The sequence below is a fragment of the Oenanthe melanoleuca genome, chromosome 17, assembly GCF_029582105.1.
Source record: "Oenanthe melanoleuca isolate GR-GAL-2019-014 chromosome 17, OMel1.0, whole genome shotgun sequence".
NCBI classification, from domain to species: domain Eukaryota; kingdom Metazoa; phylum Chordata; class Aves; order Passeriformes; family Muscicapidae; genus Oenanthe; species Oenanthe melanoleuca.
This window is the reverse complement of record NC_079350.1, coordinates 4,365,750-4,379,278: the sequence shown is the minus strand read 5'-3', so window position 1 is coordinate 4,379,278 and position 13,529 is coordinate 4,365,750. Positions and strand designations below refer to the sequence as shown.

Genomic DNA, 13,529 nt, shown 5'->3' with positions numbered 1-13,529 from the left:
CAAAGGCAAACAAGAATTGTTGAGCAGGAAAGCTCCCAGCACAAACAGCTTTTAAACAATGAGTTGTTCCCAACTTTGAACTGCTCCTCCTTGCTGTTCTCAGATTTTGGAAGGTACTGGCCCTTTGGGAGGTGAACAACTGAGCCACAGGGCTCCCTTTTAGGAGAGACACTCACAGAAATGATGGTGACACTTGCTCTACTGAGTCAGCTCTCCCTTGGCAGGACTGTGAGCTAAGAATTTCCAGTTATCTGCACTTACTCCAGTAAAATAATTACCAGGAATAGCCCAAATGCTGTTCTAAAGAGAGCACAACTCATCTGGGAGCCCTCTGTGTTTGCCTAATCCTACAAAGTGACTCTAACAGCCAGGAGCTACCCCTCAAACAGGAACTTCTCAACTTGCACAAAGCACATATTTACCCTGTGAGAGAACATCCACAGAGGGCTGGTCTGCATTGATGGATTTCAGAACTTTCTGGTAGATGTGGAAAATCTCTGGGAAGTTTCTGTGATATTCCAGCAGCTTCTTGGACACCTCCTGCTCAGAGAGATCTTCTGGTTTCACCAACCTCTCCTGCACCAGGGGGTCACTTGGCCAGTCAAAGGTTGTGTGGAAAACCTCTACAGGGAACATGGTTAGGAACTAAGAGCATGATTTAACAGGTCTCTAGTTAAGAATATCCCTCTTAATTCCACTCCTCAAAACATCCAGCCTGATTTGTTTATTGAGCAATGTGAGGATTTTATCTTGTGATGGATGATTGATGATAAAAGTCAACAGATAATACAGAGCTGAGTGTATTTGACAGTTTATTTTATTTAATAGAAATGCTTTTATTTAACCTAATGGAAATGATTTTATTTACCCTAAAAGCATCCCTGCCAGGATCTAGCAGAGATGCACAGCAAAATTATAAACTCATTGGACAGACCTAACCTTTAAATATTCTATACTGCCATAGCCACTGTTTGCAGGCTCAATACTGAGCTTTTTATTTCCCTGTGTTTTATTGGAACTGAAAATAATGCAATGTCAACAAATACCATTTCCAAACAGCTGAAATTCATAATCATAAATTCCTATTAGTTCTTAAAGAGATCCCATTTAAATTTTAACCCCATCAGTAGTACTACAACATTTCTGGGACCAAGCAACACTCCCAGACTGCAGTGGAGGTCAGGAACAAACATACTGCACCTTGTGTGAGGGGATCAAGCCTTTTCCCACCACTCCTCTCAATCAGCACAGTGTCTGGGGCATAGAGCATAACTAGGCAGCAAAAAGGAAAAAAAAAGAAGAAAAATAAAAAAGTGTAGTTCTTGTTAATTATTTGCTTTATTCCCTGTAACTGTTCAGATGTATCCTAATATTAAAGGTGGCTGAATTTATCTCGAGTATATTTGTCTCATTCTCATTTCCCAGCATTCTCCCTGCAAATATTTTACTTCATTTTTAATCAGAATTTTGCTTCACCTACTAAACAACACAGTGGGATAAAATATCCATGAATCCAGTACCCATGGGCACTAACTGTCCCCATTATCCAAAAAACATCACCACCAGCAATAAAAAATTGTCTCTGGAGCCTCAGACAGAAGTTCCCACTGAGCACTCGAGACTGATTCCCTTCTACACCACAAACCATTACTTTTTACCAAGGTACTTTGGTTTTGAGACAAGTGAAACTGATTTTTTTTTTATAATCTCACAGAACAGTGTTCAAACTTGATTAGAAAGCATCAAAAGAGGAAGAACCTGTCAGTTCTCTGGGTTGCTTTTGGCTAATCATCCTTGCAGTTAAACACAGTAATTTAATTACTATTTTCAGTGCATTTGATTACAGGTTTCAAACAAGTTCTTTTTATTACTTTCTTCTTTGTATTAAATGGCTTTTTCAGGCACTTTTCTCCCTATTAAGGTACTCACACACCATAAATCTCATCTCCTCTCAATCTTCTTTTTGATTAACTAGACAGACTGAGCTTTAAGATTCTCATTCAGGTCTTGGTGGCACAGATATAATTGTGAGCAAAACTCAACTTCAGATGTTATTAGGTACATTAAAAATACATGTAAGTACTAGACATTAAACATTTTTGGCTAACTCTACTGCAGTGATTCTGAGTTCTTCATTAACAGCTGAATATCATCCAAATCAAATCCAAAGTGACAATTCACCAAGTTGGATAAATTCTGTTCACTGTGCACTGGCATGCTCTGCATTTATCATTTCACACTGCCTTCCACACCACTGCAGTAATTTTTATATTCTAAGTAGGTCCTTTTAAGTATAATTTGGGACAAGTGGCTTCTCCTGTATGGCAAGGGCAGCTGTCAAGGTCTTGTCTAGCAGCCCTTTGCCAGCAAAACATTCCAGCCAAAGCCAGAACCCACCCCCACTCTGAAAGGTCAAGCTTAAAATGATCATGTTTCCACTTCACTTGGTCAAATTTACAGTCCCTAATTCAACAGAGGCATAAATTTGTGTTTAGCACATGAGGAACTGGTTTAGCCTAAGGACAAAAGCTGGTTTTTAGAGATGGAAGTCAAGTGCAAAGCTACTTGTAGCTGCTCAAAAACACTTGGTGCAGGGTCTGGAATTTACAGAGCTCTGATGTGGAAGGAGAAAAGGGTGTGAAAACAGGGCTTAAAGTCTCCCAGGTTCCCTCAGGCTTCCAACACTACTGGAATATTCTGCTGTCTGGTGACTCTGTCTCCAGCACTGGTATTGAATTTATTGAGGATTTTTTGGGACCAACTCTTCTATTCTTTCCTCCTGGATGCAATCACACACAAACCTTGTATTGCTTACCAACATGCCTAGGAAAAATGCCAGATGATTGCAGCATCCATGCCTGTTCCTGATTTTCAGGGAAGCCTTCCAAAATCCATCCCTATTGAACAAAGACATGAAACAGTTATTGATCCTGGAAAAAAAAACAAAAAAAAACACCAAAATTCATACTAAATCTCAGTTCAATTTACACAAAAATTACCTCATCTGATCCCTCCACAGTACAGTATTTCTCATGGATGCTTGTGAGAGAAGAAAGCAAACATGGAGCACTGACATTTTTGTGAAATGATTCCACTGCCACACAGCAATGGGAACTTATGGATTGTAGCAATGGTATTTTTTTTCATGTTTCAATCTTTAAAATAAAAACAAACCAACTTCTATCTCAAATAAAAACAACCCAAAACAATTTCTATAGTTTTGAAATATTCAAAAGGATACCAGCCCACACTGTGGATATATGAAAAAAAAGGAGCTAAACAAATCTAAAGACAGATTTAATGCCAAGAATACTGAAGAAAATATGCATGCTTTCATTATTTTCTTAAATTATACAGGAAAACTCACAGTAATGGAACCAGCATTCCCAGAGCTAATGAAGCAACAGAGCAAAAGAAAGAAAAAAGAAAAAAGAGCCTTTTGCTCCCTTAAGTCCTTGTTATAGCCAGCTAAGTGTTGGATTGAGCATCTTTAAAAAAACATTTACAGATCTGTGAAATACCGGCGGAGAGCTGCAGCCTCACTCACTTTTTGTCTGATGCAGTATTTGAAATCTAATCCACTTCCCAGGCTCAAGCCTGAATTTCTGAACTCTCCCTAATTTATCTGTTAGTTGCTTGAGCACTCAAGTCCTTGCTGCTATATCCCACCCCTCAAAATAACTTTGTGATGCTGCAGTAAATCTGGGAGCCATCTTCGTGCTGAAATAAAGGAGATATTTTAATATTGCATTAGCTGGCAATCATTATCATCTCCCATATAAATCTGCTGCTCTGTCAGTGTGGGGTCCAAAGGTTCTCCAAGTATTTCAGGGAAATCTATCTCCAGGACTTCTGTGGGAGGGAATGGGCTATTCCAATTACACAAGAAAATAGAGCAGACTATTTAAAATTCTTTAATTAGCCTGGTTTCAGGAACATGTCATCCTGCTGACAGATGTAGAAAATACAAGACTCAAGTAACTGCAAGCCATTTTTGCCACTCCCAATGTTTGCTCTGCCAAATTAGAATGAACCACTGGCTAAGGTCACCCAGGTGCTGAGAAATCAATTTATCCCTTGGGACTTTGCAGAAGGCAAAGCTGCACAATGTTTGTAGTGCTATGCCAGGAACTTCAGCTCTAGTTTGGAATATACTGTGTATAAAATATATATATATATAGGCCCAGATCTTCTGGGTAGAAATGGCATTTGAGGTCTGAGGCAAATAAATCGATGCCAATTTACACAGACTACAAATCTGGCTTATTTTCTCCACTCTGAGTGCAACCTTTTTTGGAAACTATAACAAAACAAATGAAAAAAAAGCCCCAAAACCACCCCACAAAATCTGAAGTCACTACTGCTTATGGTTCAAATCACACAATGTGCAACAGGCAGTGAACACAACACTGCAACAATCCACAATCCATACTTCTAACAATCCACAGCAAACTTCAAGAGGTTTACATACAAATTTCAAAGGCCCTTAAAACAGGAAATAAGCCATTTTAAAGGAAAAAGTTTTGGCTATTTAGAAAAACAAAACTCAATAAATAGCTTCGTGCAGAAAATACATTTTAAGGCATGAAACAAATGCAAAACCAACACAGAGTACAAAAACAGTGAGCGTTTTGGAGCTGATTTCCAAAGGTCTCTGAGTTGCAGGGCATCAGTCAGTCCCTAATTAGAATATATTATCCATCTACTTGACACTTCAGTGAAATGTCTATTCCAGCACAGAGCTGCAGCTTTGTTCAGAGCAGGTTTATTGATATTCTGCTGCATTCCCTCTCCATACCCCCAGTGGCTCGGTTCTGTTTTATCACACATCAAAAAGGCCGTATGCTCAGGGCACCCCGTGCACAGCTCGGAGCTGGAGGTCTGAACAGCTGCAAGTAGTGTGGTATCACAGGAGGGACAAGCTCCAAGCAGATGTCACAGATAAAATAAAAAAAAAAAAGGGGGGGGGGCTGAAAAAAAAAAAAAAAAGAGTGAAATGAGAATGTGGCTTGGGAGCAGAGCAAGAGGAAGCAAGACACAGCAGAGCAAGACCTGACTTAAATATGCCTATCATGCTTTATGCAAACACTGGTCTTTTTTTGCCCTCCTGACTGTCATTAAAGTGTAATTAGTAACTTCACATGGTAAATTTGTTTCTTTAAGAAGCCATCTATTTCTGGTTCTTGATAGCAGTAACCTTCTATCCAGGCATGGATTGCACCTTATCACACCAAGGGTGGAACAAAGACTAAAAATGAGAAATTCCAGGGTGCCTGCACACTGTGGTCACTGCTCCCTCTCTTCCAAACCTCCCTCCTCTCCCACATGAGCCCTGTAAACAGAGGTTCTGCTGCTGCCTTAATGCCAGGTGAGCTGCTCCTGGGAGACCCAGGCCATGGTGAAAAATCAGCAGCAAGGAAGGACTTTCAAAGCCACCACTTTCTTCTCCAGACTTCAGGAATCTGGACAGAAGGAAATGCTCAAGGTCATTCCCAAATCTCCCCACTTTGCTGGCAGTTCTCTCAGCTATGATACCAAGCCTTTCACACTTTCCACCACAATAATAATGACTTGGGTATTCAAGTCCCCTCCTGTAATTTGACCTGTACATTCTCCTTTTTTTTTTTTTTTTTAATTACCAAATCCAAAATTGACACTGCCTTTGAATAAAGAAAAAGAAACAGCAGAAAGAAATAATTCTGAATTATGTGTTATATCAGGAAAGAAAACCTCAGCTAGAAGCATAAAGGTCATGAATACAGCTGCTTTTAGGAAAACAAGTAATCACAACAGTTTTTCCACATTATTATTCAGTGGTTTTGAATAAGTATTACATGGTTTGCACTCTGAAATAATGAAAGGGGTCAGAAAATAACACACACACACACAAATAATATCAGCAATAGCTCTGGCAGTATGGACTAAAATTCTGGACATTTTCAGAGAATGGCAGACCGAGGAGTGCAATAGAAATATTGACAACCCAGCTCTTGCAGCCCATCAACATGAGCAGTATGGATGATGGAAAAAGCTCAAACCTTGCCAAATTTCCCATTAGAAAGGAGCCTCTTGTGCCCCACATTAGTTCTGTCAGTAGAATAAGGTGCAAAGATGTTTTAGAAAGTTCCATTCTTCTCAGAAAACAGAAAATGTGGTGAATGGGCAGATTCTCTGCCTGGATAAATCTTTGTAACTATCACTTTCTTTGCATTGAGTTTCACAGAGAAAACATGCTGATCTTTGGGTACCAAGATATAAAAGCAAACAGAACCAATCAAGGTAAAACCTGAGCCATTGCTCTCTGTGCCTTCCCTTTCAAAGGCAGCCACAAAAAAATACCAATCTCAAATCATTCTGCCACTTGTTGGCCTAAGTTTAGTTCCTAAGGATCCTAAGGAAGGTGGCTCAGCTCTCTCTCTCAAACACATCCTGAGCAATCTCTCTCCCCTGGCTTTCTCCAGCTCCATGAATTCCCTCCACAGCCCCAGCAGCCAAGCTGTGCTAACCCTGCAAGATGAAAATTCTCTGTAGCAGCCTCACAAGTGCCAGGCTCGAACATAATGTTTGCAATAAGTTTTCTGTGTGTGCTGCAAGACCTCCCCACCTGATCCCTCACTACATTTGTGTTAGAACACATAACACAGGGCCTCAGCAGAGCTGTTGATCAATAAAAATGTTCTCCTTAGAGAATGCCAGTGACATCTATAAACCTGTGAGTGTCAAAACAACAGCACAAAAATTCCTGTGCTCCTACTGTCAGTGGGATGAAAGCTGTACAATTAATGCCAAGCCAATGACACCACAAGGAGAAATAAAACAAACAGCTGGTGGTACTGTGGTCCAACATGCTGCTCCTAATCTATGAACATTTTCAGTGAAAACATGCTGACTCATGTTTTGAAAGAAATGGTATAAATCTGGTCAGTGATGTAAAAACCCTACAGCATTAATTCTGAGTTGCACACAGAAAATATTACACTTAAAAGGAGAAAATAATTAGTGGTCACTTTGAGTTTGTCTACCTATTAATGTAAAGATTTTTAATAACCATCACACCTTTGAAAAGCAAATCCTGTGTTTTTCCTAAAACCAGCTGAAACCTCAGCTAGGTTGGTAACATCCACTCCATTCTTGCTGAATGTCAGGGAAGCTTCATAAAGGTTTTTTTCCCCTGGTTCTGTAAGACACCCTGCACTGATTCAGTGCTGCTGGTGGTAACAACAGGAACATAAAATGCAGGCAGGACTCTGTGCAGCTGTTGGCATTTTAACCACCTTGTCACCTTACTCATACATGATCTAATCCTTAAAATAACTCACTGAGAGATCCTTCTCTCATTATTGACAGGAGAACTAAAGCCATGCCAACAATTATAGAAAGCACAAGGAAAAAAAGAGGAAAATAAGGTGGATGAAGCCTGTGGAGTGCAATGGATTTTGTTTGTACACTGACAGTAAAACTCACTTTAACAACTGGGAAAAGTAGCTGTTGAAAATATAATATATAATCAGGGAAAGAGAGCTATGTGAAAAAATGAGCATTTTTGAGAGTTTTAGAGCTCTTGTTATAAAAGAACTAAAAATACCAAAGAATGAACAAGACAGTATACCCCATCTGGTTTTAAACAGGTTCTGCCAACTGAAGGTCCTGTGTGGATTTATTACAGATAAAAAACTACATTAAGTGGCACCAGATATATAATCTGGAGTGCTAAGTAACTATAATGAGTTAAAATGAAGTAAAATATCTCAGCTAAAAAGACCTTCAAGGAAAACCAGACAGCCCCATATAATTCAAGCACAATGAATAGCAATACAAAAGTTTAATTCTACTTTGCAAATTCAACATTAATAGGTCAATTATAGAGTAAGACCGGCTGCATTTTATAAAGAAAAGTTGATACCATCTAGGATTTCTGCAAATCCCTTTACTTTTTCTTTTTAAGGATCAAAAAAATCATTGTTTCAGTCTCCCATGATGAAACATGGAGCAAGAAACAAGGGATCCAACAGATTTGAACACAGCTAAACCTATTCAGTTGCCTCTTTGTGTAAGCTAAGAGTGAACATATTAATTATTACCCAGAAGACAATATATTCAAGTGCAGTGTTTCTTAACACAGGGAAGAAAAAAGAGACCCAACAAGAAATAACTAAAATTGAAATTAGTAACATTAAAACTTTTTCCTCCCCTTTCCTCAAGAAGAACCAAACCCTTAACAATATTGATTCCCATCTATTTTCTGTTTATCTGTTTTGTCCACTCCATCTCTGCCAGTTGCCCCAGGCAATCAACAAAGCTCTGCTTGTTCAGCCTTTGATCATCTCTGTGCTGGAAGATTAGCATATGCATACTCTCATCCTCCCCTTTATCCTGTTAATAAAGCTCCAAACTCCCTCCGCTGATGTTCAAGAAAGCAACTGGCTCGGGAGCCCCGATGATTTGCCCCCATTCCCTGCTCTGCTCAGGACTTGGAATGCTAAGTACCAGGCACGAGTTGTGTAAGTGCTTATCCAGCAGCCCTCTGAGGAGCAATTCTTACTTGTTTGATGCAGTCCACGTTTGACAGACGTTCCTGGATCAGATTGGCCCAAAGCGCGTTGGGAATTTTCTAAAGAAAGAACAAAAAAAAAAAAAAAAAAAAAAAAAAAGGGGCTGAATATTCACAATTGAGTTCAAAAGGAATTTTACCATGCAGGCACGTTGTGGTTAAAGGTGAAGTGAGATGTCTTCTTGGAAAAGAAATAAATAATTCTGTGCGAGTCCTGGGTCATTAACATGAGTTAATGACAAAGAGTTAATAAGGGCACAAAAATCAGTGTTAAAGGGAAGCTGAGCACAGAGCATGAATATCCATGAGGGTTTTGCACACTGACATGGAAGCAGTGCCAAGTTCTGCACACTGACACACACATTGGACATCAGACCTGCAAAGGGATCCAGCAGAACATCACATCCACAAAGCATCCTTCTAACCACGAGCATCTGACCCCTGACTGCCCCGTGTGACAGAGGGCTCAGCACCAGGGACCTGCCAGCCCTAGTGACACAAACAGAACCTCAGGCACTGAGCAAACACAAAGAGGCTGATTTTCAGGAGGTTTGTTTCATAGCTTCAAGGAACTCTCATCGTCCAAAAGGTTTATACAAAATATATTTTATAGCTGAACTTAGTTTATTTTTAAACTCAGGACTGTGAAATGGGATGGAAACTGTATCTGCCAATATTTTCAAAGTGCTGTTTACTTCTGTGACTGCTACTTTGTTCATCTCTAGAGATGTTGTGTAAAAAAGGTATTTGCTACATGACAAAACAAAGTTCCTGCACAGATTAGCACCCCTCAGTATTTCTTCCACTGTATTTGATTTCCTGACAAGAAATCAGCAATACTTTCCTTTCCATCTAGTATGAATTTGCTTCATTTTCTTGTTAATTTAGGCATTCATTCACTTGGTTAAACTCTGTGTTAGCCAGTTTAATCTTCAAAGTCTAAACTTCTGTCACAATGCAGCTCACAACAGCCAATAATCATTTCACAAAATGCCTTGTCTTATTCATTCTGTCATTATTAGTAAAATGAATACTGAAGAAAAAAAACCCCAACATGCAATCAGATTCTATCTCCCAATTAAAATAAATTATCTCTCACTTAACAATGTGAGCTTGAACCTTTAGTTCCATATATTGTGGGTTCTTATATCTTTTTCCTAACCAGTCTGAAGGATATAAACCTGAAAAGGAGTATTGCTATAGGCTTGGAGAGGTAGATAGGGCAGGAATCAGATGCTTCTCTGTATTCAAGATAACCTTTCAACATATTTTTCCAATCTACATATTTTTCCAATTTAATTGCCACCAATTTTTAATAATTAAACAACTGTCTTTTAATAAGACAATTAATTACATTACAGATCAACTGATCCTGGGACTCATGGCACCTGGAAAAAATATTCTTTACAGCAACTCCTTTGAACGTCAATTCATACAAGGAAAAAATGTGCCTGATGATGTGGGAAGATTTCATAAAATCTTCTTCATTAGATGCTGAAACAATTTCACAAGGAGTGCTGGAAATGGTCCCACTTTGAAGGAGGCTGGAGAAAGTGCTCCAGAACACACAGCAGAGCCCAGGTGGCCCAGGCAGGGCAGGGATTGCTTTTGCTTCTCTCTTTTGTCCCCAGCTCTCAGTGCCTTTCCTCACATCAGCCGTGCATGAGACAAGGCTCAAGCAGGTAGCAGAGAAGCAGGGAAGGAAATTGCAGTGTTTGCTGAGAACCAGCAGGTCCCCAGGGTGCTTTGTCAGAGCCTCCTGCAGCCCCTCGCTGCCAGAGCCTGTCACCTTCCAAAGGGGCACCACGCTGCTCGCAGGGACAGCCAGGACCTGGCTGCTCCTTTCATGTGTCATGTCAAAGCAGGCTGCAGAGCTGCTCTGCTAAGCCTTGCCAAACCAATTTAAACCAAATTCATCCTCCCTTCTCTCCATGCAGGGGTATTCTTACTCCTGTCTTTGGAGCGGGGCTTGTTGCACAAAAACAGAAAAAGACACACATTCAGGTATTTCAGTGGTTCAGCTCCTTCTGCTCTCTGTGGCCCAATTCCAGTCTCATTTCCTGGGCAGTTTTCCTCCCACTGAGCAGTGGCCTACTAAATCATTTTCAATAGGCTGCTTGCAGAATGCCTAATTATTCCACTAGAAATCAGGATATCTGGTATGTATCAGGTAGCCCATTTATCGTTTATCTCTCATAAACACGTAAATATCTCGTGAGCCTGGGAGATGGGATTGCACACAGAAATCTGCAGTCATGGACAGTGACACACATTTGATAACAGCCAAACCACCCCTTACCCACAGAGCTGTCCCAACACTCAGTGCAGGTAAAGGAAACACTGCTGTGGGATTTTGGTCATGTTCAGAGCACTTTTCTCTCCATGCTGGTTTAATCACTCTTTCCATATTTGCAGAAAAACTGTACCCATTTGTGATTAATTTTACATATTCCATGTTATTTCAGGAATATCATACTTCAATTTCCATGCCTGGTCTACTCAGAGCCATATTTCAATTCCCTTTTATAAAATTCCCACACTTTTTCTGTAGGAGAGCTTTTTCAGTAGATATTTTTCTTGGAAGTTTTGGATGTATTTGCTCTGAAAACAGCTGCAGCTAAAAAATTCTGTCTTCTCCAAATTGACACCTTGGAAAGAACAGCAAACAAGTTTGAAGAAATTTACTTTAGGATCCTGAGATTCATGAATGTTTAGATTTAGTTTGATCAGATAAATACATATGAAAGGCTGGTCTTTTTTGGTTACACAAAACTGGAAGAGTTTCTTTTTGTTCCTTCAGAGTGGTCTACCCTGGAATAGATTGGAATTCTGACCATGCGTAGTTAAGGATGCCTTGGATTTTTTTTTTTTCTCTTCTATTTTATTTCTTTTTAAAAAGCACAGGGACATGACACAACTCTGGAGCTGTTTTAAGTTATTAAGTATTGTGCAAACACCTTAACTGCAATTTAGTGTAGCATTAAGAGCACACCCATCCCACAAACCCACAATTACCACAGTTGTTTCAACTTCTTATTTTATCCAGTTAACAGGAAAAGTGAAATATGCAATAGCTCATCATTAGACTTCACTATAGGAAAACCTGAAGATGCTTCCTATTAACATTATAATAACTAGAGATGAGGGAATAATTTGCAATGATTTATCCAAAAATGTAGCCTCTTTTTCTGTTCATGGAATATTTATTGGTAGCTTGTGGTTCTTCAATTTACTGAATATTCAAAAATACTTGACTTCTTTTTGGAGTATTTTTACATGCAGAATGATCACATTTTGCTTTGAACACTCAATATTTAAAATTCACTACCTGAGCTGTGCTCATTAGAAAGTGCCCAGGTATGTGTGGGTGAATGATTGCTTGTCCAACTTGAAAAATGAAGCTTCAGAGAGTAATTATGGATTTTAAATATGCCTTCCATGGCTTCCTGTGCCAGGAAAACCCAAATGCTTTAATGGGTGAACACAAAAGAGATGAAAGCTTGGCTAAAGATGAGTAGGTAAAATATGTGAACAAACATTTGCAGAGCTTTTTGCAGCATTTGCCCAGATCCAGGGACATTGCCAAGTGACCACAAACTGCTCAACCTCTGGTTCTGGGGTTAATGCAGCCACAGTAGCCTTAGAAGTGAGAAACATTAAATTGTGTTTATGATCTTCACAGCAGACTGTCCAAAAACCACAGCCTTAGCTCCTGCTTTTCCTCTTCTCCATTTATTAAATTGCTTTGGCCAGAACTACAACTTTTTAATGCCATGATTATCTCCAAACCCATGTGAACAGCTCTTGTTCTGCTTCTGAACTGACATCCCAACCTAGAGAAACCCAGGAGTTCCCTCCTGATTCTAGGAGTTACATTCAAAGAAACAAACTCACATAAAAGAATGAAATTATTTAGTGCAAACCTTCTCCTAGGGTCTAAAAATCAAACCCAAATGCAAACTGCACAGTGCTGAACCACCAGCAGCCTCTGCTCTGTGGGCCCTCCTCACTACCTGATTAGCCTTGACATTTTTGACTTTCATCTTCCACACCATCCATCTTTTTAAATCAAATAAGCCCAAAAGGACACCCTTGAAAGTGCATCTGTATAGTCTGAAATATGTTAATAATTACAGTAATTAAACCAAAGGGAATTTTTGCTTTAAATTCTCCCCCTCCAAGTATAAATTATGAACCTATCAAAACAATCTTTAATAATTAGAACTAAGATTTCAAAGTACATATTCTCAGTAAGAATAATTCTATATCACTCCAGCCAAATGCAAACATTTTTGCCAGGGAGTTCAGGGAGTTCAATGAACTCCTTCCTCTCAGATCTTGAAGTGTGTTACTTGAGGCCTCTACAAACTTCATTTGCTAATCCAGTATTTTATTCCATTTTGATAAACACTACCCTATTTTAGACTAATTTCCTAAGGAAAAATCCCTAATCTGTCTATCACACCATCTGCCATCTCAGTAAATTACAAGCCTGTTGGCCAATTCCAATGTTAAATTGGATTTAGCAGTGGTGTAGAATTCCCACAGATAGGAAAATGCTTCAATTTTTATGAAAATGGGTAAATTATTTTACTCATTTTACAATATTTTATCCTTATTTTATGATAAGGAACAGATTAGAACTAGTGGACTTGTTAGAGAAAGTCACAAAAAGTCAGACTTCTTCCATTCTATTTCTCATGGAATGCCCTGACATTGGAGATAGGAATCAGCCCAAAAGGCAGGAATCGGATGCTTCTCTGTATTCAAGATAACCTTGAATGTATTTTTCAATGTATTTTTCTAATCTGACACTAATTTTTAATAATAAGACAATTAATTACATTCCTGATCAACTAATCCTGGGAGTCATGACACCTGGAAAAAATGTTCTTTGGACTAACTCCTTTGAAAATCAATTAGGATGCCCACAATGAATGGATTTTAAAAATCTGACTGGAGAAACTCAGGTATACAG

General features: G+C 39.2%; 1 protein-coding gene across 4 annotated transcripts in view; it reads right to left on the bottom strand.

Annotated features, from left to right (window-relative positions):
* The window catches only part of AK8 (adenylate kinase 8), a 77,512-nt gene that overhangs the window by 45,209 nt on the left and 18,774 nt on the right, over positions 1 to 13,529 (bottom strand). For all 4 annotated transcript variants that reach the window (XM_056505108.1, XM_056505111.1, XM_056505109.1 and 1 more), the window contains 4 exons: positions 8,543 to 8,611; positions 2,816 to 2,897; positions 1,201 to 1,272; positions 423 to 623 (listed from right to left, as the gene is read on the bottom strand). In XM_056505108.1, coding sequence (XP_056361083.1) covers positions 423 to 623; positions 1,201 to 1,272; positions 2,816 to 2,897; positions 8,543 to 8,611 — 424 coding nt within the window. The remainder of the gene's footprint in view (positions 1 to 422; positions 624 to 1,200; positions 1,273 to 2,815; positions 2,898 to 8,542; positions 8,612 to 13,529) is intronic.